Raw genomic sequence first — 25,485 nt, forward strand, 5'->3', positions numbered from 1 at the left:
GCGCAATCAAGGGGCAAAAGCAATGCGATTTTCAACGATCAATGCAGTACGGGTAGAAATTTTAATGGTATTACTTTCCGAGTGTTATCAGGAAACTTACCACTGATAAGTGTACCCAGGGTTCAGGTGATGTCAATGTGAAAATCGTATAAGCTCATTCAAATGTGATCGTCATTTGCAGGCATTTCATTACATGATTCCATTAAAGGGAATTTTCAGATTGACGTACTTACTACTTAAAGGGTTCAAGCTAGATTTATATAAAACGCTTATACGATGGATTGACTCAACTATGGGACACTTTTTTATCCAATCATTCTTTCCCCTCTTACTTATTCATTCTTCCTTTCAATCGAATTCAATAAAGAATCGCTTAATACATTTATTTACGCTGTAACCCACGGAAACTACATTTAAACTCGAATCGGTAATCCATTAAGAACTTGGTAGAATCGGTACAGAAAGAAGAAGAAGAAGGATGTTGAAGGATTTTTTTCCCAAGAAAAAAAATATACAGAGTATCCTACACACCATTTAAGAACAGAACTATACCAATTATAAGACTCAGTAATTATACTATTTAAGAAACACCATATAAATAAACTAAAAAATATAATTAAAAAGTTCGTTTCCCTCGCAAATGTAATGCGAGGATTCAAATATTTACAGAATTATTCCACACACCATTTGAGGATTGAACTATCATAGAAATAAACAGGTCCATTGAGTCCCACAATGTAATTCTTATAGAATAAAATATTCACAGAGTACACAACATAAAAGTTGCGAAGTATAATAATTTAAAGGTCGTTTTTCCCCCAGAAAGTAATGCTTACAGAAGAAATTATGCAATAATTAAGCATCTAACTACAATAACTTTAAGGATTTCTGGGCTCCACAATCTAACATGTAAAAATTATAATATACACAAGGTGCCCAAAGGTAATGCTCAGTGATTACCATATTTACAGAGTATTCGAGACAGATAAGCTTCGAAAGTTTATAATATTTAGTGTGCTCGGGCCTTAAAATTTAAATTGATTACCATATTTACAGATCATTCGAAGCTCTAATCATCCAACTGAAATAATTCCAATGTAATGCTTAAGCATCAGACTATAATAATAATTCTTACAAATTAAAATATTTACAATTATCCTTCAAACCACTTAAGCATCCAACTAAGACTATAATCTAGCCCCATCAAATACTATTCTAAAAATTATCACTTATTTTAATTTAAAGTCAAATTTCAATGGATTTTTAAATATAACCGAATACATTTAATACGTTTATACTACATTTGGTGTACAATTAAAATCAAATAAAATAAAATTATATATTTTAAAATATGTAAACGTGTAATTACAATATGATTTCCGTAACAAATTAACACTTTGATTGCTTTAATAATCTCTTAAACAAAGCAAACACAATTACTACAAGTAATAATCGATGAATGTTGGGGGATATTTGTGTGTAGAGGGTGAATGTAAAATAATATTCGCATGGCGCTTCACTAAACGTTAACTAAAAAAAATATTTGCTAATACGACTCCTATGATAAAATCACAATCTTTTCCAGTGGAAAGCGTTATGGTAGTGACTCGGAAATAGCAGAGAGCATTCACATGACAAATTCATACATTCAGCCAAATTCGAAGCCCAAAACATCGTCCATGCCGTAGTCGAAGAAGCGAAAGTCCTCTTCGTAGATCTCATACAGCTTGCGTATGGCACCGATTGGAAGGGGATCAAAGTATTTCCGGAGATTGGCACGCGTGCTGGATGGCTTGTGGCCGGTGGGGAATGTAAGATTTGTGGCACCGGCCAGATACAAAGCCAATGCGGAATCATCCAGCAAGGTGTCGTATTTGCCTAAAAGAAAAAGAGAGACACGTTCAAAAATGGATTTCAAATGAAGGATGAGCTATCCTTATACGCACCCACAACATTATATTTCATCACGCAGGGATTGCACAGCTTGGCTATTACCTCCCAGTGTTCATTGTACGCCGATTGATTACTCCTGCTGAGCTCTGGAGTAAGCAGATAATCCACGAATTCACCAAACGTGACATCGTCTCCGTGCTCCAGTGACTTGTTGTTGGCTCCCGGACGCAGTTCTCGTACAATCTGCCGACCTACTCGTGACTGAAAGTACCGGGCACTTGGGGAATCACCCTCTAGTTTGTTGCGATATGCGGAAAGCAGCCGCTCGAACGGATGCCGCACCAGGATGAAACGCGTATAGTCTTCGCTGAGCACCTGCTGCTTCTCCTGATCGCTCAGGTCGTAGAACTTTGTGAACATACCCACCGAATGGGCTAGAGAGCCAGGTATCTGCAGGGGATCGGTGCCATTATGCCACTTCCCCGTAAGCAGCATCAGCACGCGCTTCCAGTTCGTGCACGCAACCTGGAAAACGGCATACAGGAAAGCGGCATTAACATTTGTTCAGTTTCAAGAGGTATTCAGCAATTTAAACCAAATAAACAAGAAATATAAAGTCGAAGTGGCCACAAGAAAAATACAATTATTCGTTTACATTTTTCTTATGAAATATTTTGCCAGAAGGTCACGGGGTATTTTTGATATTTCTGAGGAATGGTTTCTTTGGTTTTGGAATGAATCATCGAATTCTGATACATTTCACAAAATCACTAAATTCATAGGAAAACTTAGATAAGCCTATAGCATATCTTTCATTCCTTTCCGGGGAGTACAAATACCCATGAGTGATAGATAGAGGTCGAATAAATCTATTTTGTGCCATCATTTTGAACACTCATTGGGTAACTATTCGAAAAAGATGTTCAACAAAAGGGAAAACAGTATCATTGTCATTATTATCTTCGATATTTGTGTTATCGAATTAGCTTTATTAAGTAATTTGTCTAGTTTATTTACTTTTTAAAATAATATAGCTTATTTCTTTAGCATGGGATATATTTTTAATTAACTATAGTCATGGAACTTAACGCGATTTCAAATAGTTATTTTTATGGACTAAGGCTGACTATTGCTGTACAAATATCATTTATAGCTTTGATAGAATTTAAATAGAATAAGTTTATGCGACTATAAGTTGTTGTAGGAGACTAAGGGACTATTTTATTTCATAATCGATTCTGATTGTGATTTGAAGTGTTTGAAATTTCTAAATTCAAAGTTTAATAACTTTACTATATATATTTTTGTGTATCTTTTCAATTTTCAAATATTAAGAAACCATCTCCCATTGACACAATGAACTTTGAGCAGGAAATTCTATACTTTTTTATCTGTTCTCCTTAGTCATAATATCAATTTCTAAAAGTACATATAACAGTCGCAAGAAAATTTCGCTCCACGAAACTCGAACTAAATAACCCAGTCAGCGATTTTCGTAAAGGAATACTCGTGCTGTTGTTGGAACGAGTGTATGTACTCGCAAAAAAGATATCATATTCTTGGGATCGAAATTCAGAATAGTTAACCCTACAACTGTCTGTGTGTATGGCATTTTCTTGCAATTCCGCAAGTGTTAATCGTCAAATGAAATCTCTTTGGAGACCTCTGGTCAGTCAAGTACTTTAATTTTAATTGCCAACTGCAATAAATTATAATTTTCGCCAAGAGGGAAAGAGATCTGCCTGGGGGATAGCTGCCGGCCGAATGGGACACACACATTGGGCAATAGTCAAGTCGTTGAAGTCAACTAACGAAAACTATGCACAGCCCGAAAGCAGCACATAAACACACACACACACACACACAAAATACGTATAACCAGAGGTAAACGGGTACTCGCGTATAGCTCGAAAAAACAATTGTATATAAACAATTTGGTTGGTCAGACAGATAATGCCGACAGCAATTAAACACCGCAAAAACATTGCACATTACAAAAGCAAACAATTCCCGTATAGACAGTGGAACTACTATCCGAAATAAAATGCCGGATGGGGTTCAAAAAGATCAGATCGGTGGAATAACTGACGCGTACATATGCCAAGATGTCTGATGAAAGTGAATTTACTGAATGCTTCCAATAGTCAATCACTATTGCTTCAGTGTGTCTGTTTCAGTTTCATGGTCCAAGTCCAAGTTTTGGTTTGTAAGTACGGTTCAGTCCGAAGTGTCGGATGAAAGAATGTTTACTCAGTAATTGCAGGAATACGAGTACTCAGGGATATGTCTAGATGTCAGAGAAAAACGAAATGGAAACTTTGAAAAATGTTTAAGCATTTTAAACACACCACTTGATCAAGTCAAAATAAATGTTTGGAGGAACTGCCAAGTAGAAGTCTAAAAAGTGAAATGTGAATGTTTTCCATCAGCCTTATCTTTTTGGCCTTTCTACATATGTTTCACTTGAACCAGCCTGAAGGCTTATAGTGTTAGTGTTCAATCAGCACTCAAGAAGTGAAATTTCAACATTTCTTGTCATGTTTGCAAACAATCTCGTCCCACTGTCATGTTCGCTCTCAAACACTGAGGGGATTCGAGGGGCCAAAGTTCGGAGTAATGCTGAAAATACAAGCAAGTATAAGTATACTCTCAATACGTAAGCAATCATAAACACAACTATGCGAACTTAACGCAATTTCTTTATAGCCGTTCAAGTAACACGCGTTGGCCGCATACTGGTAATGAGTAGCTGCCTCTCTGGTCGAGCCTCCTCTCCAGCAGCAGCAGCAGTGCAGGTGAAGTATGGGGGGTATATGAGTATAAGTATGTGGAGAGGGTTTATTGGCCAAGGGTAAATATAAACAATTTACGACTTCATGGAAGAACGAGCTGGGAAAATGCTTGACCAGCGCACGCGTGTGGCAAATATGAGAGAGAGGAGTCGAGTAGAAATAGAAGCTTGTAATTATATGATTTAAGAGATCCCCCCTCCTATTGTACGCCCCTGACAGATGATAGACTTGGCGTGGAGGCAATACCTTGATAAGGGGAACGTGTGTCTAGGCACTCAGGTGGCATGTTCGCTGACACGACACAAACTCCCTCAATAGTCACATTATAGCCACAAAGTTATTCAATGTCTAACTAAATATCTAGATTTAACAATGATTGTTGGTCTTTCATCTCGGATAATGATCGGATAATGCGATCTGTTATACATATATACTGAGGATATCAATGAACTAAAGTTAAACTGTATTATACTCTATTTGGTACAGATACAACTTCATTTATTATATTCTTATCAAAAATAGAATTTATTTTCAATAATCCAATCTTTTCTAGCAATCATTTTTTAGAGGAATGTTTAAACTCTTATCGGGCTTGTATTATAAATAAGTTGAACCAATGAATCTATGATCTTTCCACTCTCAATCGAAGGTCTGCCATATTTTTGGAGGGTATACGGAATATCTGAATTCTTACTGGACATTCAATTATTATTATTTGTGTATGGGATATGAAATTTTGTGTCCTATAAATGTTCTAAGTCGTTGGTCTATTAGAATACAAATTATGAGCCTTTTAAGTTTTGTTTGTGATGAAAGAATAAATTAATTCACGTGAGATTCTCCCAAATGATCTGAAGAGACCATCGATAATTATCTTTAAAATACTTTGAAGTTGATTTTTTTTTTTTTTGATTTCCTAAACATCCATCAGTGAACTTCTATAAGTAGGTACTACAGCCATATCTCTCACACATTTAAAGGCTTCAATTGTATCTTGTAGAAAAAACAATATAATTCGAATTTAGACAACATTTTTAAGTGTGTGTTTGAGATGACATTTCCTCCACTACCCCAATGAGCTGATACTGGTATACCAGAGTCCACAATCAAGGTTTGTATCGCATTGATAAGTCGCATAGAATTCCCGCTCTCGTTATGCCGCATCATTCATTGGCCATTACTCAATTGTGTGTGTACTGTGGAGGAGCGGAAAGAATTTGTTTAAAGAACTAAGAAGGGGTTCAAAGGTACACCGGCAACATGAAACACAAATCTATTTTTATGTCAGGAACCTCACACCATCACACGCTTCACTGTTTCCCAAGCAACCGGCATCGAGGGGCCACCTATGACAATCTAATCTTATAGTTTTGGTTTTAATGTTTTCCAATAACTTATTGGCCTGATAAGCGGTTGGTTTTGAAAAGGCCATTTCCTTTCGTTAATTTCCACTATAGGTAATTCCCTAATCCAATTAGTTAAAGCAATCAAAGGTGCATAGAGCTTAAGTTAATTAATTATTTTTAATAAATTTATATAGATTGGATTATCTCTGAGGAAAAGACGTCACAGAATCACATTCCACAGATAATCGAAATATATTTGCAAGTATTTCTAAATTAATCTCTAAGCTTGGGTTTAGGTCTTATCAACTAGAGAATGAGGACACTGGCACTGAGCGAGACCCATTAAGACATTGACATTTGACTCCCGATCTAGGCTGATTATACCAGTATGAGTAGTTGTAAGTAGTTTTGCAAGTTAATGCCAATTAAGTTGGCAATTCAGCTGTGGCTTAGATCACAAATTACAAAAGTTTTATATTAGTGCCTATCATTACAAGCCATTTAACTGAGTTACCGAGGGTCGGATGTTGATCGAGAACACAGTCGTTTAGAGCTATAGTAATTGAGCATTTAATTCCAGTGTAACCAGCATTTTATTAAAGGAAAATACTATATACGAATATATCTTCCATATATATGTATATAAATCTCGTGATGCATTGTGATTCAAAGAAGAAACAATGGTATTGAGTTCATCGCCGACATATTATTGAAACTATTAAAATCACACATGCATAAATGGGAAAACGACAATCATCAGTCATCAATCCTGGTAAAATGCCAGATGGTGAGCACATTAGTAGATTCAAAGTTCCTTTTATTGACAACGTTGCTGGATTCATGGTTGGCGATCTTACGAGAAATTTTGATTCAAAGAATGAACAATGATATTGAGTTTATCGCTGACATACACCGTTCATACGACGCGGGGTTGGCAAACTGGCGAAGCAAATGCGCAGGAGCTTGCCCCCTAGTACATACTATTCAAAGTTATAAACATATGTTTAGTTATGTATGTATAGTTCCAGTGTAGTTATACATATATGTGGTATAATGCTGATATGAGTGCGGAAATCCCTTTGGATAAGACTTGTAAGTCTCGATAGAACGGACTGCTTCAACGTGGACCCATTTCAGATGTATTTGTATTAATATATATATATATATATATATATATATATTAAACTGCTGATATGAATGTGTTAATGGAATTTCTACAAACTCAAGAAGTACTTTTGAATACACTTGAAAATCTCTATAGAACCAAATGGAACTAAAGGCTGCTCAAAGCTACTTAAATATGGATTAACTTATATTAAAGAAATATGAAATAATCCATAATATTGCGCAAGTCTCTTTGATAAGCAAAAAGTGGCTACGAATGAACTTGTAGGTCTCTGTAGAAGAAAATCGGATGGTAAAGGGTACTCAAAGCTGCTTAAACGTGCACCTCCAATCCGTTTGGTGAAAGACATCACTCAACTATAAGTATAAATTGTGGCTAAGCAAACACACACACACACACAAACTGATTGGATGGATCTTCTTCGCTTGTCACTGCCACAAGCTGCAAGATCAACAAAACAAAAACCTCAACACATGCTCTGGAGTCTCTGATACTCAAACCAAAACGAGAACACGTGAGACAGCAGCAGCAAGACGAAACAAGTTTTTTTTTATAAACAAAGCAGGGCAGGAAAAGAGACCGTGATATATATGCCGATTTTTGACTAATGCCGACGCCTTTTTTTGGGACAGCACATGGCAACCGCAAAAGAAATACATCATTCGACTTTTAAACATTTGGCTGACCCAGCAGGAAGCCAGCGGTTGACACATACCTTCGGCACATAGCAGTAGAGCAACTTGTGCTGTTTGTCCACAATCATATGATCCATTTGCAGCTCCGTGAGATCCTCCTGGGTTTGGGTGTGCTCGCCGAGTAGCTCGCATTGTCGCTGCATGTACTCCTGCCGCTGTATATTGATGGTCTGTGTCAGCTCCAGGCTACGTCTGGTGATCTTGACATTGTTGTTGTTCCCATCCTCGAACGGCATGCAGCGGGTGAGAGTGAAGACGGTGGTGGCGGCGAGTGAAATGCAAAACCAAAGCGAAACCAGTCGATGCATAATGCAGTGCAGGTGGCCTCCTTACGACTGACTTTCCAATCAAATTGTTTATGTTACAAGAGATTACTGCTGTCATTGGCTGTCAGTGGATGCTCGCTCCGCTCTGCTGTCTATCTCTGCCTTTGGCAACCAAAGTACTTGACGCGATGGACAAACTTCAGGGTGGCAGCGTTCTCAATGCCCAGCTCTGTGAGGGTGGCACGTCCGTTGGAGCGGTCGTCGATCGGCTGATTCGTTTCCACGTTGAAGAGGCCAAAGCAGCGCCATAGAAAGCGCCAAGAAACGAACGCGCGATGATCGTGCCCGTTGCGCAAAGCGGAATGAACTAACTCGCCGGTGGAGATCGGCATGGCTCCACCAGCAACTTGTTGCTGCCTCTGCCGCTGTCGATCTTCGTGTCCGCCGTCGGCCAATCCACGACGCCTGAGACTCTCTTCGTGCCGCTCGCGCTGTCTTCGCTTGTGCTCGGCACGAGAGATCACAGCAATTGCCTTCTTGAGCTGCGCGATCGTCGGTACGGGTTGGTGGAGCTGCAGAGAGAAAACTTTAGAGAGCGAGAGAAAGAGATGGGGTGGGGGGGAGAGTTTTGTTTGGAGTGGCATCAAATTAAACATTCCTTGCCTAAGCATTCAAAATTTAATGTCGAAAATTGGTTAGCTCGAAAACTTAAATAGGATATGAGAGTCTTCTCCCTGCTGTATGGCGTCGTTGTCAGGAATTTAGACAAGCGTGTGCCGGCCCTGCTGAGACCCTTCTGGACCTCACCCACGGGTATGCTAATAGTTCGGCTTCGACTGCGGATTTTCCCCACTTAAAATTCTTCTGTTAAGGTCCGCAGACGGTCTTCTTTTGGGGTCCTGTCGTCAAGTGGGTATGTCCGGATTAGATCCATACTTTCCATGTTTTACTCTCTCTTTTTTTCTCCTACAGTGTGTAGTTTTGGCTGGGCTGGGCGATTTGCTTAATCGACAGCCGCATTTGATATCAAAAAAGCAGACTCTTGTCCTGGCTTTGAGTGGTGTCCTATGGTCACGCTGGTCTATGGTTATCAGGCCCAGGAACTATAACTATATGGCCTGCAATGCTGTGATGTCTGCTTCCCAGACCCTGCAGCTGTGGAGGAGCATTAGCAATGATCTGGGCAAGGTGTGGCAGGACTTGTCGTCGGCCCGTGGAGTGTAACGCAATGGCACTGTCCCACTTTCTAAACAAGACCATTAAAGGGCCAAAGCATGCTAACAAATAAAACCATTGAGGCTGCTCTGGTTTGTCATTGCGGCGCCAATATTTCACTCGTGAAATATTGATGGATTGGTTGATTAAATCAAGGCAATAGATAATTGAAAGGCCGCAAAAATGCGAGTGCAAACAGCTGCGTTTCCCCTTCTACTAACCACGATTGTCAGGGTGCTGAGTCCGTCCCGCTCCACGTAGATCGTTGTGGCGCTTCCCTCCGCGATGGCAATCTGAAATTATGAAACATATTCAATATGTGTGCACGCTGGCTGCGCATAACGGTAGCCGTTTCTCACAATAAAGCCATTCAATTAGCATCTCTAGAGTCTTTAGAACGCGCAGTAGGTCAGTCATTGAGAGTGACGACATCAATGATGGTAGACCCACCCAACGGTGTGCTAAGTGCTTGCCTCAACTGTGCAAAATTGGGGACACTCTTACCTCGCCCAGCAGCTCAGTGGCCGTACAGTCGTAGGGGATGTCCGACAGTTCACCAAAACTCTCCAAGATCTGACGCAGTTCTTGCTCTGTGCTGGCCACCAGGTCATTGTGCTCGGAGCGTTCGGCGGCGTTGCACTGCCGTCGAGCAGTGATCCATGCTTTGGTTTTTCTTTTCGTTCCCTTGCGATTGCTCAGTATCTCCTCGTTTCGATTGCGTGCTTCTCTGGTTGCTTTCTTGCGCAGATTTACGGGCATCTGCAGCAACTTATTGTAGGTCAGAACGCTGGTTTCCGTACGCTCCTTATGTGGGAATCGTTTTGCTCTGTGTGGAGATCGTTCCCTTCTGTCTGGAGATCGTTTCCTTACATGTTCTCTTCTGTGTGGGGAACAGCGCTCCCTTTTGTGTGGGGAATACACTTTTCCCTGTGGCGAGCGTGCCCGTCTGGATGGCGCGCATTCCTTTCGGTGTGGCGATGGTTCAGTTCTATGTGACGAGCGTTTTCTTTTATGTCTCGATCGCTTCCGAGACTCTCCCAGATTTGACGCAGTGTCAGACACTGGGGAGCGTTCTTTGTGGCGTGACGAGTGTTTCCTTTTATGTGACGAACGGTGTGAAGAGCGTTCCCTTTTCTTTGAAGAGCTTTCTCTTCTGTGTGGAGAGCGTTCTTTTCTGTATTCCTTTCTATCCATTGTTTTTACTTTGTTTCCTTAATTTGTTGAAAAATAAACAGGATCAGCTGTTTTTCGATACAACCGATAGCACTACAGCTACTATCGATGAATGGTGGGAACTTACGTAACGTAACGTGGCAACGAACGTATCGATGTATTTTTCGACGTTTTGGATATGGAATCAATATGCATTGATTTTTCCACTAATTTGGCGGTTTGCAAAAATTAAAATGAACAGAATTCAATGCTGCAATAAACTGAAAAATTATTTGTTAGTGTGTCTTTTACATAGGAAAGTAAAATATTGGCTGTAACACCCGTAATATTTTGAAGACCTTTACGCTATGATAGACTGCATGAACGTTACGTTGTTTGCTATCGACAGCACTGTCGATTACCATCAGCTGATAAGAAAAGAAAATAACTCTTGTGAAATTATTTAATTATTACGAAAACTAACGAATTTTAGAGAACAAATTGAATCATGCAGAAAGTGCTGGGACACGTGCAAGCGCACGTTCTGCGCACCAGAGCCACAAATGTAGCCGTGTGTGTTGTGCGTCACGAAGCCACAACGGCAGCGGCCGCACAACCAGCAGTCAAATTCGCTGCAACATCTAAAGGTAAGTGCTGTGGGAAAATCATTAGTAGTTATGCATGCTGTAAGATGGTAAAATATTTGCAGAGTTCCGGGACCGTCAAGTACGTTTCAACATAAAAAACGAGCAGACAACTGGTCGGCCCCTGTATCTGGATGCCCAGGCCACAACACCGATGGATCCACGTGTGCTGGATGCCATGTTGCCCTATCTGACCAACTACTATGGCAATCCCCACTCTCGCACGCACGCCTATGGCTGGGAATCGGAGACGGCTGTGGAGAAGGCACGCGAGCAAATTGCCAGTCTGATTGGCGCCGAGGCAAAGGAGATTATATTCACATCAGGGGCAACAGAGTCCAATAACATTGCCGTCAAGGGTGTGGCAAGGTTCTATGGCACCAAGAAGAAGCATGTCATCACCACACAGACGGAGCACAAGTGCGTCCTGGACTCTTGCCGCGCACTCGAAAATGAGGGTTTCACTGTCACTTACCTGCCGGTGCAGACCAACGGCATCATCGATCTGAAGCAGTTGGAGGCGGCCCTCACGCCAGAGACATCCCTGGTGTCGATTATGACTGTGAACAATGAGATTGGCGTAAAGCAGCCCGTCGAGGAAATTGGCAGGCTCTGCAAATCGCGCAAAGTATTTTTCCACACTGATGCGGCCCAGGCCGTGGGCAAGATCCCCCTGGACGTGAATGCCATGAACATTGACCTGATGTCCATATCGGGCCATAAGATATACGGACCCAAGGGTGTGGGTGCCCTGTATGTGCGTCGCAGGCCGCGAGTTCGTTTGGAGCCCATTCAGAGTGGCGGCGGGCAGGAGCGCGGCCTGAGAAGCGGCACTGTGCCAGCGCCCTTGGCCGTGGGCCTGGGAGCAGCTGCCGAGCTGTCCCAGCAGGAGATGGACTACGACAAGAAATGGGTAGACTTTCTGTCCAACCGGCTAGTGGAACGAATTTCGAGTGCCCTGACCCATGTCATCCGCAACGGGGATCCAGTGGCCACCTACAATGGCTGTTTGAATTTGTCGTTTGCCTACGTTGAGGGAGAGTCTCTGCTGATGGCCCTGAAGGATGTGGCTCTGAGCAGTGGCTCTGCTTGCACATCGGCCTCCCTAGAGCCATCCTATGTACTGCGAGCCATTGGCACAGATGAGGATTTGGCTCATAGCTCCATTCGGTTTGGCATTGGCCGCTTCACGACCCTCGAAGAGGTGGACTACACAGCGGACAAGTGCATCAAGCATGTGGAGAGGCTGCGCGAGATGTCGCCGCTCTGGGAAATGGTCCAAGAGGGCATAGATCTGAAGAGCATACAATGGTCCCAGCACTAAGCGAGATCCAATATTTTAGCCGTTACTGTTACCCGTTACCCGATACAATAATTACAAAAACCCGAAAATAAATTAGTTGCAGCGCCTTTGGGAAAAAAGTATCTACATAGTTTATTTGTACACAAAAACCACTTAATAGCTAAAGCTTATGCGTCAAAATCGAATGTGTTTGTGCAAGAGGTGAGGTAAGAGAGCGACCCCAAAAGCGTGCGACGACCGACTCCAAAGTGCGACGGCGAGCGTTATGCAAATTGAAGCCGGAATTCGTGTCGTGTTGCTTGTGGGCAAGGTTCAATGCGCTTTCTTCTTGTTGTCAGAGGCAGCGCTGCTGCCACCTCCGAGGATCTTGCGGCGCTGCGCAAACATATGCAGATACAGCTGGGGGAAAATGGGAATGTAGGCGAGCATCACAATCCACAGGAAGGCAAAATAGGAGAAGGTGGCATTCCATCTATTCGGCATCACAGTGCTCCACACACTGTTCTGACGGGCATAGCTCTGAGCCCACCAGAAGCACAGGAGCTCGCCGGTGACGCCAATCGGGTACAGGGCAATGAAGGTGGTGTAGCGCAGGAAGACCACAAAGTGTGGCACCACTTTGACAATGTTCAGCGCATAGTACCCATAGCGGATGATCTCCGTGATGGCCCAGGCAAAGAGGGCGATAGGCAGACCTGGCGATACCTTGCCCGTGGGCGTGGCCATGACCACTCCAACGACAACCATCATGCGGCTGAATACTTGGAATCCGGTGACCACCGGATTAGATTTCACCAGGCCAAAGGCTGCGTTGAGGATTTCCACAAAGGCTGCATTCTGGAAGATGATGACAGCCACTCGTGTGTAGTCCCAGAGCGTTGTCTGTGCGCGGAATTCGGGGCCCTGCAGCAGATAGTAGTTGACCAACTGGTACAGGATGTAGCTCCAGCCGCCCACCTGCACGGTATTGTAAGCGATCAGGTAGAGTTTGGCCAACGCCGACGGCTCTTTGGAGGCGGGCTTGCTTGACTTGGCTACTTTTGCGGACATTTTCAACGTGAACTTTCACCTCACCCTTCCACTAAGTTAATGATTAGTTAATCAAAGTCGTCAAAACTTATCGCCCGATGAGTCGCTTTCACCTGTTGACCGCAAAATCAACCATCGATAGGTACGTGTTTTCCCCCATCGATATATCGTTGGGTAAAGTAAGCGCGCCTAAATAGATTGTGCACTATCGCAAACATCGATGGCTATCGCAAACCACAACCAAGCCAAGCCACACACTGTTATCGCTTGTTTCACATCCCTATATTCAAGCAAACAAACAAAATTTAAACTGAGAAATTTGGCTGATTTTGGGTTTGATTCCACTCATTTAAGATGTGTAACATTTATAAAGATTAATTTAATCACAGGACAATGGAGGAATTGTGCAGGGTTTGCATGGGAACGCCCACAGCATACACAAACATTTTTGATGAGACACAAGAATGGGACACCAGCATTGCTGACATGATATCGGAGTGCACAGGATACGTGGTTAGGCGAGGGGATTCACTACCAGAAAACATATGTCCGCCCTGCCTGGAGGATGCAGTGAGTGCATTCAATCTCAAGAAAATCTGCGAACAGAGCCATCAATTCCATTTCAAATTCATGGTGGAGGATAGAGAAGAAGACATCTTTGATAATGTGGAAGACGATGAATGGGAACCGACGGATAGTGGAAATGAGCAGTCAAACCATTTTAAAACCGATGTAAAGATACATCAAAATGGTACCGACAAAGCGGATCATCTAGAACGACCCTACAAATGTCCCGACTGTCAAAAATGCTTTAAAAAAAATTTCCAACTCAACAGACACATTCGGACACACTCGAAGGAGCGACTGCATAAGTGTACTCAATGCTCGAAGTCATATACACGAAAAGACAAACTCAATATACACCTCCGTTCTCACACTGGGGAAAGACCGTACAAGTGTACTCAGTGCTCGATGTCATATAATCGAAAAGACAAACTCAAGTTACACATCAGTTCTCACACTGGGGAAAGACGGTACAAGTGTACTCAGTGCTCGAAGTCATATGAACAAAAATGCAAACTTATTATACATCTCCGTACTCACACTGGGGAAAGGCCGTACAAGTGTACTGACTGCTCGAATTCATATAACCAAAAATACAAACTCAATATACATCTCCGTTCTCACACTGGGGAAAGGCCGTACAAGTGTACTGACTGCTCCGAGGCCTTTGCTAGAATTTTCCATCTTAGAGTCCACCAAACGGAATTCCACACAAAGGAATTTAAACAAGAGGAAACTCTAAACTCTGAAATCTTCACATGCCCTTACTGCTCTAAAGCCTTCCCATACGAATGCAATCTTCAAAGCCACATCCGTACGCACACGGGTGAACGACCCTACCAATGCTCTCACTGCTCAAAATCATTTAACCAGCCAGGAACTCTAAAGATTCACATCCGCACGCACACTGGTGAGCGACCCTACAAATGCACCGATTGCCCAAAGTCATTTACAACAATATACTGTTTTAAAGTTCACGCCCGTACGCACACGGGTGAACGACCCTACCAATGCTCTCACTGCTCAAAATCATTTAGCCTGCCAGGAACTCTAAAGCTTCACATCCGCACGCACACTGGTGAGAGACCCTACAAATGCAACGATTGCCCAAAGTCATTCGCCAAAATAGCCAGTCTTAAATATCACGCCCGTACGCACACTGGTGAGCGACCCTATAAATGCAGCGATTGCCTAAAGTCATTCATGGCAATAGGCAGTCTTAAAATTCACGCCCGTACGCACACGGGTGAACGACCCTACCAATGCTCTCACTGCTCAAAGTCATTTAACCAGCCAGGAAGTCTAAAGATTCACATCCGCACGCACACTGGTGAGCGACCCTACAAATGCACCGATTGCCCAAAGTCATTCACAACAAAATCCTGTCTTAATATGCACACCCGTACGCACACCGACCCTACCACTGCTCTCAATGCAATACGACATACCAACGATTAGTTAATCTCAAAACCCACATATTACGTGCTCACACTGGCAATAATCAATTGGAATGATGTTAACGGGATATAAAAAACAAAATTATTTGTAACTGATACGTTATAGAAACAAATTTCGATTAAATGTAATGTTTTTAATGAATTAAGACGTGATGGCATAGAATCACCTAGCGATTCTGGGGCGGATGGATTGATATTCGTCCTACCCCCATTTTCAGCTACATTAACATTGCTTATATTAAAATACGCAAAACGCACATATAAATATTTTTAATTTAATTTTAATGAACAATTTTTAGGTATAAATAAATTCACAATAAAACAATATTTATTGATCTAGAAATACACAAATTTGGCATACAAATTTAGCAATAGACTAAAAATTTATAGATTCTTCCTTCAACTACAATTTATTTCATTTAAATAAATGTATGCAAGGGACGAAGCATGGCTAATACTGGGACTTTTAAATGTTTTATCTACTTTTGTGTAGTCTAGCCTTCTTTTCTAGCCTTTTGGACAAAATAATTTAAAAAATTATGCCCAATGTCCAACATTCTGTATTTAAAGTTAAAAACGGCCCTTTTTAAATATTTTCATATGTTAGTTCCAATAAAATATAACAGATAGGAAAATAAACAAAAATTGTGTGAAGCTGCACTCTAATATGAGCTTTTACAAAGCATTTATTTAATTGGTTTAAAAAATGTACATTACCAACTGCAGTTTGAAAAAATATCTTCACTGCGTTAATTAATAAAAATGAAAATCAAGAAAAAATATTTAAAATACATACATATTTTAAAAGCTTTTGTCAAACACACGATTAGGTGAAAAATTTTTTTTTCAAAAAGAAGTTGAAGTTTTTTATTTCTTAGTTTAACTTAAATAATCCAATTCATTCTTCATTCATGAAGAAAAAAAGTATTTACAAACAATTTAATTTTTAAAGTTGGTGAACAAATTTAAAATTGTTTATTTTTATATTCAGGTGATGAAATAAAATGATTTCATTATATTTACTATTTTATTCATATTTAAAGACTTCGAAAGTAAAATTTAATAACACAATTAAATTGTTCAAAGCTAACTACAGAAACACCCATATTGTTACATCCGATAACACAATGTTTTCATTTGATTGGAAGTGTTTCGCGCTTAACATCACATTGCGTGCATTTATTATGTCAAACAATAACAATTCACTTCAAGGAATAATTTATAATTTTCAACTCAGCAACTTAAATATTTAGCTGATTTATGGTTTGATTTGATTCCGCTCACTTCAAAGTGTAAGATTCATTGATATTCATTTTCTTGCAGGACAATGGAAGGAATATGCAGAGTTTGCATGGACACTGGAGCATTCACAAACATTTTTGATGAGACACAAGAATGGCACACCTGCATTGCTGACATGATATCGGAGTGCACAGGATACGTGGTTCGGCGAGGGGATTCACTACCACAAAACATATGTCCGCCCTGTCTTGAGGACGCAGTGAGTGCATCAAGTCTCAAGAAAACCTGCGAGCAGAGCCATAAACTCTATTTCGGACGAATGGAGGAGGATAGAGATGAAGACATCTGTGATAATCATTGGGAACCGTCGGATAGGGAAAGTGAGCAGTCAAGCAATTTTGAATCCGATGTAACGATACATCAAAATGATGCCGACAAAGCGGACCATCTAGAAAGACGCTACAAATGCCCCGACTGTCCAAAATCCTTTAAACAAAAATACCAACACACCAGACACATCCGGACTCATACGGAGGAGCGACCATACAAGTGTACGCACTGCTCGAAGTCTTTTAAAGAAAATGATGAACTCATAAAGCACATCCGCACTCACCCATGGGAGCGACCGTTTAAGTGTTCTCAGTGCCCAAAGACTTTTCCGCACGCCACATCTCTTCGGTATCATATCCGTGATCATACCGGCGAGCGACCCTTTCAATGTGCCCAATGCTCGAAGTCATTTAAACTAAAATCCCAACTTAAAATACACAACCGTACGCACACAGGTGATCGCCCCTACCAATGTTCAGTCTGCTCGAAGTCGTTCAAGTATAAATGGTACATCAACGACCACCTCCGTACTCACACTGAGGAGCGCCCATACAAATGTACTGAGTGCTCGAAGTCATTTAAATTTAAGATATCAATTAGAAATCACACCTGCAAACACTCGTAAAACGATCGTTGGAGCCAAGCCCAAAAATCTCCCTTCCCATAGTCACGTGAGTACGGGAATCTGCAGAACAAGTCTTCATCTTCAATCAAAAAATTTAAAAATCTAAAGACGTTATCTGTAAGATAAAAATAAAAAAGCAAAGCTTTTGAAATGAATAGTGATTCTAGACGTGTAAGACCTTTACGTAGCATTAAAGTTAAACACTATAGCCTGGTTTCTGTAGAAATGATCACCATATATGTATGTACCTGCCATCCTGGACGGGGATCTAATTTATTATAAGCATTGCACCTCAATAATTGAATTCGATAACTTGTTCCTACAATTGCCTTTCGCGCCTAACAGCACTTTATGTTTGTTATTGCAAGTATTTGTCGTGCTACATTTCGCGTCTAACAGCTCAATTTAAATTGTTTTGTTGTCAAAACAAAAACAATTCGTGCCAAGCAATTGCATATTTTGCAATTCCGGAAAGGAGCACAGGTTGGCTTATTAAAAACATAAAACAAGTTTGTTTAATATTGTTACTTGTAGAACAATGGAAGGAATATGCAGAGTTTGCATGGGAACGACTGGAGCATTCACAAACATTTTTGATGAGACACAAGAATGGGACACCAGCATTGCTGACATGATATCGGACTGCACAGGATATGTGGTTAGGCGAGGGGATTCACTACCAGAAAACATATGTCCGCCCTGCCTGGAGGATGCAGTGAGTGCATTCAATCTGAAGGAAACTTGCGAGCAGAGCCATAAACTCTATTTCGCACGAATGGAGGACGATAGAGAAGAGGACATCTGTGATAATGTGGAAGACGATGATTGGGATCCGTCAGATGAAAGTGAAAGTGAGCGGTCAAACCAATTTAAAACCGATGCAAAGGGTCCAAGTGATAAGGATGTCGATCGTCTGTTCAAATGTAGTCTTTGTCCAAAGAGCTATACGCTTAAAACGAATCTAAATAGACACAAGCAGTTACACACAGTAGAACGACCGTTCAAATGCTCGGACTGCTCAAAGTCATTTAAGCTAAAATGCTATCTTCGAACACACACGAACGCACACTGCTTGAAGTCACTGGAACTAAAATCCCATCTTCAAGATCACTCCCGTACGCACACAGCTGATCGTCCCTACCACTGTTCCCACTGCTCGATGTCTTTTACACAAAAATGCAATCTTCAAGCGCACATCCGTACGCACACAGGTGATCGCCCCTTCCAATGCTCCCACTGTTCGAAGTCATTTAAACAAAAAAGCCATCTTCAAGAACACACCCGTACGCACACGACTGTTCGACGCTTCAAATGTTCTCACTGCTCGATGTCATATAAATACCAATACGAACTTAAACAACACATCCAATGTCACACGGAGGAGCGACCATATAAATGTACTTACTGCTCCCAGTCATATCAAGAAAAAGCCCATCTCCAGGAACACATCTGTACTCCCACCGAGGAACGACCGCATAAGTGTTCATACTGCATACAATCTTTCAGTGATAAATCTAAATATGACATACATACCCGTACTCACACCGGTGAGCGACCCTATCCATGCGCTCACTGTTCAAAGTCATTCAAAGGAAAATCTAGTCTCCGGGTACACATGCGTTCCCACACAGGGGAGCGACCGTACAAGTGTACCCACTGCTCAAAGACTTTTAGATACAGGAACAATAGCTACCACGCCCATATACTAACTCACACAAGCAATGACAAGTGTGCAATTCCGGCACCATTCGAGATCACATCCGTAAAAACGTTGAGAAAGGAAGACACGATTGCTCCTACTGCAGAGCAAGATATTTAAGCTTTTTATACATAGATGGACGAATCGCTTAAATATATGTATGTACAATGTAACAATAAACCCAACCAACTAATTCACATTTTTTTGTCGATTGCTTGAAGTATTTCAGCCCATATCAGCAGAAGTCTCCAAGTTCTGCTACTCCATCGGGTCCTTAATACTCTTCTGCATGTGCTTGCAGTATTTGGCCGATGCGTCGCTCATGCACAGTGAGTATGCAGAGTCACTCTACAGTGATTATTCGCCAAGACATACATGCTATTCATAATCCTATGGAATAACCAGTTTTCTATTCAGCAGTAGTGGCGATCCCAAAGATAACAGTTCGGCTCACAGGATTGACGAGGCCAATGTCATTTAAGTAGTCCGCCACTGACATATTGCATTAATACATATTTAACTTAAACTTTGCTGACGCTGAGATAATGTCGAGATTTCTTCGCACTTTGCTTTGTTTCCATAAATTTGTTGGACTATGATTAACGTATATTTTGAAAAAATAATGTGGGCCGGTGGAACAATATGCTAGTAAAATATCATGGCCAATAAAACGAACGGCAAGTGTTTGATCTTTTAATGGGAACTACATATATAAACCTTTGCGATTTGACAAAAAGAAATATGGTTTAATAAACATAATGATAGAATATGTGAAATATGTGTGCGAAGAAATCTCGACATTATCTCAGCGTCAGCAAAGTTTAAGTTAAATATGTATTAATGCAATATGTCAGTGGCGGACTACTTAAATGACATTGGCCTCGTCAATCCTGTGAGCCGAACTGTTATCTTTGGGATCGCCACTACTGCTGAATAGAAAACTGGTTATTCCATAGGATTATGAATAGCATGTATGTCTTGGCGAATAATCACTGTAGAGTGACTCTGCATACTCACTGTGCATGAGCGACGCATCGGCCAAATACTGCAAGCACATGCAGAAGAGTATTAAGGACCCGATGGAGTAGCAGAACTTGGAGACTTCTGCTGATATGGGCTGATAGGCGCGTGGATGTCGCTGGTCATGTAGGATAGTGTGGGCAGCGTTACTAGCGATACGAGGGTTCCGTTCAAGACTGGGCGGTATACCTTTAGAGAAGTATACGGCATTAAGAACTTTTATGCACTGCTGGGACTGCACCTTAATACAAAATATGTATACATACCTCAAGTTCTGGCAACGTTCTTCAAACGCTTATCCAATGTCTGATACAATACAACCTTAAGATTGAGGGGATATAGTTGTGGTTCATATGGAACCATGTGCCTTGCCCTACCTGGTTAATGATAGACAGTAGAGGACGATTGGTGAGCTCAGTCCAGTTGAAAAAAAAACTAATATATCTGTTCTAAACATAATTTACTGTGTTGAGTGTCCAAATGTATAGACAATAATAGGTTCTTCTCCCACAACTATTTTTAGGAAATGGTCTCGAAATCAAAGAGCAACTTTGTTGTGACAGTTTACTATTCTATCATTATGCTTATTAAACTATATTCCTTTTTGTCAAACCGCAAAGGTTTATATATGTAGTTCCCATTGAAAGATCAAACACTTACCGTTCGTTTTATTGACCATGATATTTTACTAGCATATTGTTCCGCCTGGCCCCATAGTACTCGTTCCGACTGATGTTTTCGCCAATGCCAGCCGGTTTGCATGGCCAGGTGGAAGAGCTGCCGTTGTTTCTGTTCGCCTGGTGGAAACCGAACCGAAAACCGAACGTGTCTGAAAAAGTCCGCCACCACCACGGGGACGCGGCCACGTCCGCACATGTCAGCGCGCGTGTGGTGGGGTAATTTCTTTCCCCAGCTTTGGAGCGATTCGTTTCGTTTTTGTGGCGCTTTGTCGCCGTTGTCGAATTTCATGCCCATCGGATCGGTTTGAAAAGTCGGTGGGAACTGGAGAACTTTTGTTCCGATTCGGTATCGACGGCACGTGTCCGTGTCAGCCTTTGGCTATGTACGGGTATGTGGGCGGAGGCCTACAACCACGCCTACCGTGCAAATTAATTTGCTGGGCTGCACATTTAACGCAAATTACTAACTACTCCCCTAAAAATGGAAAAGAGACAGCAGCAGCAGCACCAGCACCAGCAGAAGCAGGCAGTCACATAGAACGGTATACTTTCAAGAGAGAGAATCCAGCCAGTCAGACGGACACGACCAGGGGAGGCAAACCGTCGCCCGTCGACGCCTTGTTATCAGCTTATCAAGAATATGCCATCATTGCTCGGACTGGGCCTGGCGGAGGGCGAGGGTGCGACAACGTGTGTGTGTTTTGTTGGACGGGCGGAGCGGCAGTTTCAGACAGCAGCGCCCACAAAAGGCCGATTGGTTTGGACCAGGAAAAACAAGACCCCGCCAAAAGTGAATTCCCTCTTTTTCACCAGGCGGCCAGAGAGTATAGCGGGTGGCAATCGAAGCACATTCAAGCGTCGATGGAGAGCGCAAATGCACACAAATGCTGTTGGTCCGCTCATGCCGTGTGCCGGAGCAAGATGGCAGTAGTGACACAGTGGCAGGGGTTTTTAACGGACTGCCATGTGACGACTGGTCGTTGGTGTGTGTATGCGCCGTCTGCCAGATAGCATACCACCTCCAGTGGTGTATGTGTTCGTGGGCTGGCAATGAAATTCTCGCATACAAAAACCTGACAAATTGCAGCAGTTTAAAGCCACAAACTAACGGTTATTAGAATGAAATCTGTAAATTGAACAGAACACACACTCTTGTGCTCTCACTCTCTCCAGCTCCGTCTCTATTATAAGGAGGAGGGTAATTTTAAGCACAATCCCCACGGGGGGCACGGCATTCCACCTCCACTCGACTATAATAAAAAGGGCAATTGAATCCAACTATACGGTTAGTTCAGGGTTTGGACGACAGGTGGTGCCACACCAGATTGGCGAATAATGAAGCTCTGGGGGGGCCAAAGGCAAAAACTCAATGCTACACGCCCACAAAGTCGCGCTCTCTCTCACTCTCACTCCCACTTCCACTCTCTCGCTTCTATGTGTGTACTTTGCAACAGAAAACATTGTTTGTTTGAACTACAATTTCTAATGCAAACACATGGTGAACGGGAGTGTCGCGAGCCCTGCCACTCCCCTAACACGCACAACACTCGCTGCAATCGCTCGAACATTTTGCTCAATTTTGAGTAGTCATTTTGTTTGCTCACATCACAGGCCAACAGAAAATTGCCCCCAACGTCAGGGTTTGGTCTGGTCGGGTCTACGGACCATGCCATCCATTCGATTGTGACTATGAGCCACATAGCTGCCACTTACGATAAGATGGCGTTTTGGCCTGCCTCTGCCTAGAAACTGCATGATGAAGACTATGATGCATGATGATCATCATGCAGAGCGCCATCGGCGGAAGTTGCGGGCACCTCTACTCCGGCCGGACATTTTGTTTTGTGCCCGTCATTTTGCTTATTGCACAAATTTCTGCTGGGGCCGCAGCAACCAGCGCTCGTTGCGGCCCACAAAACTATTGCCTAACCACAATGACAACTAACAGCAAAGCCAAAGAAATGAAAGGAAAAAAGCATCTATTATTGTGGGCGTTCAACGTTTTCTCACATGCATCATAACAGGCAAGCAGCAGAAACGAAACAGTGGGGAGCCACCAAACGAGAGAAGCATGCGGCCCCAAAAGATAAAAAATTAAAAAAAAAAAAAAAAAGCAGCAGAGAGCCAACTATTGCCTGCTCGTGTGTAGCACCGGTATGGGGAAGAAGAAGCGACCCAAAAAGGGGGGGGAAACCAGTTTGTTGGCACGGCTCCAAGAGCCTCTGCGAGAGTTCTGGCATGGTCAGCGTGTGGTCAGCTTTTGATGTTTGCCCTGGCTTTTTTTATTGTGAGCAACCCTACTGCACGAAAATGGAGTGCTTAACAGGCGCAAATTGAGCGGAAATACTATTCACAGATACGGTGTGAAAATGAATATTAAATACGCCTCGGGGAAATGTATTTCCGAATGCCATTAATCTTTGAAATATATTCTGATTGGGTGAGAGACAATATTCCATAAGCATGAAAATTTTACTGAACAGTATTACCAGACAATCGACCGTCGCTATAAAATGTATCTGTAAAATGTAGTTTAATACGAAAAATAAAAATCACCAAGAGATACCTTTATTCCAAGATTTCCCATTAAAGATTGCAAATTAAATACAACACCTTGACATGGCCTTAAACTGCGCATAAAATAAGGCAATATGTACCAGGATTAAGTAACCCTGAACGTGGCGACGCACTGTATTACTTCATTCCCTGCCCGTTTGGCCGAGTGCCAAGTGAAGCCAACGCCCTATACCCCATTTCCCAGCAGACCCCCATCTCCACAAACACAATCTCCAGCAGTCCCTTTGGATCCCATCGACTGGTCGGCCGGCCAGACCACGCCCTGACCAAACACAAAATACACGGAGAGAAGTGGGGGCCGAGGGCAGTGCGCGTTTTTGATTTGCGCCACTGCTGATGATGACGCCAATGCCGAGGCGGCGTCCACTTGTTGCCGCATTGTGCGCGCCTGTTCCCGAAACTGGATTTTGGGGCCTGACTGACCGCACTATTAAGAAACGGGACGGACATGCAAGGCGTTGACACGTTGCGACGGCTAATGTACCAATCAACCATCGAATCGAACCGAGCCCCAAACCACCACCATCGGCGGCGGCAACCACCCAACCAACCATCAACCACTCCCGATCCGACTCCGATCCACACGGGTGGACGTTGACTGTGGTTAGTACCGCTGATGTGGCCTGCTGCTGCTGTTGCTCTTGCTGCTGTGTGGCAATTAGCGAATAACCTTAACCTTAGCTTCCAAAAAAGCTCAAATCACAACCTGTGCTATGAGGCGCCCAAAAATGTTTAGCTGGTAGCTGTGGCACCCAAAATGCGCTGTGGCCCCCAAAACACCACCAGCCGCCGACGAGAGTTCAACGCTACGCATCGAGTGGATATCACATACACTCACAAACACAGAGGAACTTGTTTCGGCGGCGCTCATCTCAATGCCACTCGAAAATTATATGAACTGCTTATGTCATCGACAGTCGACAGTAAACCCACCTCACCTCACCCCACCCCCACTTCCCCTGCCATATAGCACAAGCTTCAATAACGCTTCGAGCGTTGTGCAAAAATTCGCACATGACCCACATTTCGCCGAAAAAGTTTGCAAAATTTCGCAAAATGTTGAAAATCCTTGAGTTTCAAGGTGCGTTCTTCAGTTGGCAATGAGGAAAATACGGTCAAGGCGAGACGAGAACTCCGAAGGCAAAAACCAGAACGAGAACGAACGAGTTTTGTATGTCTGGTTGGTCTCGTTCTGGCAAATGCCCTAATAAAATTAGCCTATGTCATAGTATTATATGGTATGTTATATACATATGTTTGATGGATATATGGAATAATTATAGCATAATAATACGAAGAAAATATGTTGAATTAGGAATTTGAATTTTAGAACGATGCTGTGTAGATTGGCAGCGGTGCATAAAATAATTATAAATAAATATTACATTTGTACATCATCAATTATAATGACGGTATACTTACCCTACATTTATACCCATACGCTCACAATTGTAAGTGTATTCATAATTCGACCTGCACCCATACTTTTCTGCACACTCACAAACACACTCATCTAAATGAAATACAAACATGATTCCGCTTCGCAACAAAAGCGAGCCAGACCAGCCGTATATCCACTGTGCTCTGTTGTTCTTGTTGTTTCGCTGTTTGTGATGATTTTTCTGGCCCTGCCCTGTTGTGTTCTTCTTGTTGGTACGATATTTTCTGTCCGCCTAATGAAAATGTTGCTGTTTTTGTTTTTTGTTGTTGATATAATAAACCAGAGTCAACAACGGTGCGGTGCCAGGTTCGATATGTTTGTTGTACAAACAACAATCGGAACAACAATCAGAAATCGCGCGAAGGCAAAGGCGATGAGATGAAACGCGA

The 25,485-nt window shown here is 42.3% G+C and overlaps 7 protein-coding genes across 11 annotated transcripts; 4 read left to right on the plus strand and 3 right to left on the minus strand.

The window, feature by feature from the left end:
• Positions 1-366: 366 nt before the first annotated feature.
• On the minus strand, positions 367-8,260 carry LOC111073382 (carbohydrate sulfotransferase 13). Its single transcript, XM_022365677.2, has 3 exons — positions 7,873-8,260; positions 1,947-2,418; positions 367-1,878 (listed from the first exon to the last, which is right to left on the minus strand). The coding sequence occupies exons 1-3, from the start codon at positions 8,158-8,160 to the stop codon at positions 1,649-1,651; spliced, it is 990 nt and encodes a 329-aa protein (XP_022221369.1). The 5' UTR covers positions 8,161-8,260; the 3' UTR covers positions 367-1,648.
• Positions 8,173-10,589, minus strand: LOC111073381. The gene is made up of 3 exons (XM_022365676.2): positions 9,838-10,589; positions 9,555-9,626; positions 8,173-8,690 (listed from the first exon to the last, which is right to left on the minus strand). Exons 1-3 carry the CDS (start codon positions 10,525-10,527, stop codon positions 8,271-8,273), a joined length of 1,182 nt encoding a protein of 393 aa, XP_022221368.2. The 5' UTR covers positions 10,528-10,589; the 3' UTR covers positions 8,173-8,270.
• LOC111073384 (mitochondrial pyruvate carrier 4) lies at positions 8,765-9,707 on the plus strand. 3 transcript variants are annotated; one of them, XR_002607697.2, is made up of 3 exons: positions 8,765-8,931; positions 8,991-9,027; positions 9,091-9,145. XR_002607697.2 is itself a non-coding variant. In XM_022365681.2 (3 exons), exons 1-3 carry the CDS (start codon positions 8,838-8,840, stop codon positions 9,340-9,342), a joined length of 375 nt encoding a protein of 124 aa, XP_022221373.2. In that variant the 5' UTR covers positions 8,765-8,837; the 3' UTR covers positions 9,343-9,707. The 3 variants fall into 3 exon arrangements, 2 of the variants coding, with proteins under 2 accessions (XP_022221373.2, XP_022221372.2); XM_022365681.2 differs by having other exon boundaries at positions 8,999-9,027; positions 9,091-9,707; XM_022365680.2 differs by having other exon boundaries at positions 8,766-8,931; positions 8,991-9,031; positions 9,091-9,707.
• A 304-nt stretch (positions 10,590-10,893) lies between the features above and the next one.
• On the plus strand, positions 10,894-12,551 carry LOC111073377 (cysteine desulfurase, mitochondrial). The gene is made up of 2 exons (XM_022365666.2): positions 10,894-11,132; positions 11,195-12,551. The coding sequence occupies exons 1-2, from the start codon at positions 10,994-10,996 to the stop codon at positions 12,451-12,453; spliced, it is 1,398 nt and encodes a 465-aa protein (XP_022221358.1). The 5' UTR covers positions 10,894-10,993; the 3' UTR covers positions 12,454-12,551.
• On the minus strand, positions 12,540-13,586 carry LOC111073383 (very-long-chain (3R)-3-hydroxyacyl-CoA dehydratase hpo-8). Its single transcript, XM_022365679.2, has one exon. It carries the CDS (start codon positions 13,480-13,482, stop codon positions 12,745-12,747), a length of 738 nt encoding a protein of 245 aa, XP_022221371.2. The 5' UTR covers positions 13,483-13,586; the 3' UTR covers positions 12,540-12,744.
• A 123-nt stretch (positions 13,587-13,709) lies between these two features.
• LOC111073378 (gastrula zinc finger protein XlCGF57.1-like) lies at positions 13,710-15,805 on the plus strand. Of its 3 annotated transcripts, none has more exons than XM_022365668.2 (3): positions 13,710-13,794; positions 13,851-15,355; positions 15,484-15,805. In XM_022365668.2, exons 2-3 carry the CDS (start codon positions 13,855-13,857, stop codon positions 15,537-15,539), a joined length of 1,557 nt encoding a protein of 518 aa, XP_022221360.2. In that variant the 5' UTR covers positions 13,710-13,794; positions 13,851-13,854; the 3' UTR covers positions 15,540-15,805. The 3 variants fall into 3 exon arrangements, with proteins under 3 accessions (XP_022221360.2, XP_041449893.1, XP_041449892.1); XM_041593959.1 differs by having other exon boundaries at positions 13,851-14,935; positions 14,999-15,804; XM_041593958.1 differs by having other exon boundaries at positions 13,851-15,803.
• A 2,389-nt stretch (positions 15,806-18,194) lies between these two features.
• On the plus strand, positions 18,195-19,575 carry LOC121404436 (zinc finger protein OZF-like). Its single transcript, XM_041593891.1, has one exon. The coding sequence runs from the start codon at positions 18,218-18,220 to the stop codon at positions 19,496-19,498; it is 1,281 nt and encodes a 426-aa protein (XP_041449825.1). The 5' UTR covers positions 18,195-18,217; the 3' UTR covers positions 19,499-19,575.
• The last annotated feature ends 5,910 nt before the right edge of the window (positions 19,576-25,485 follow it).

The sequence above is a fragment of the Drosophila obscura genome, unplaced genomic scaffold (genome assembly GCF_018151105.1).
Source record: "Drosophila obscura isolate BZ-5 IFL unplaced genomic scaffold, ASM1815110v1 contig_200, whole genome shotgun sequence".
Classification (NCBI taxonomy): domain Eukaryota; kingdom Metazoa; phylum Arthropoda; class Insecta; order Diptera; family Drosophilidae; genus Drosophila; species Drosophila obscura.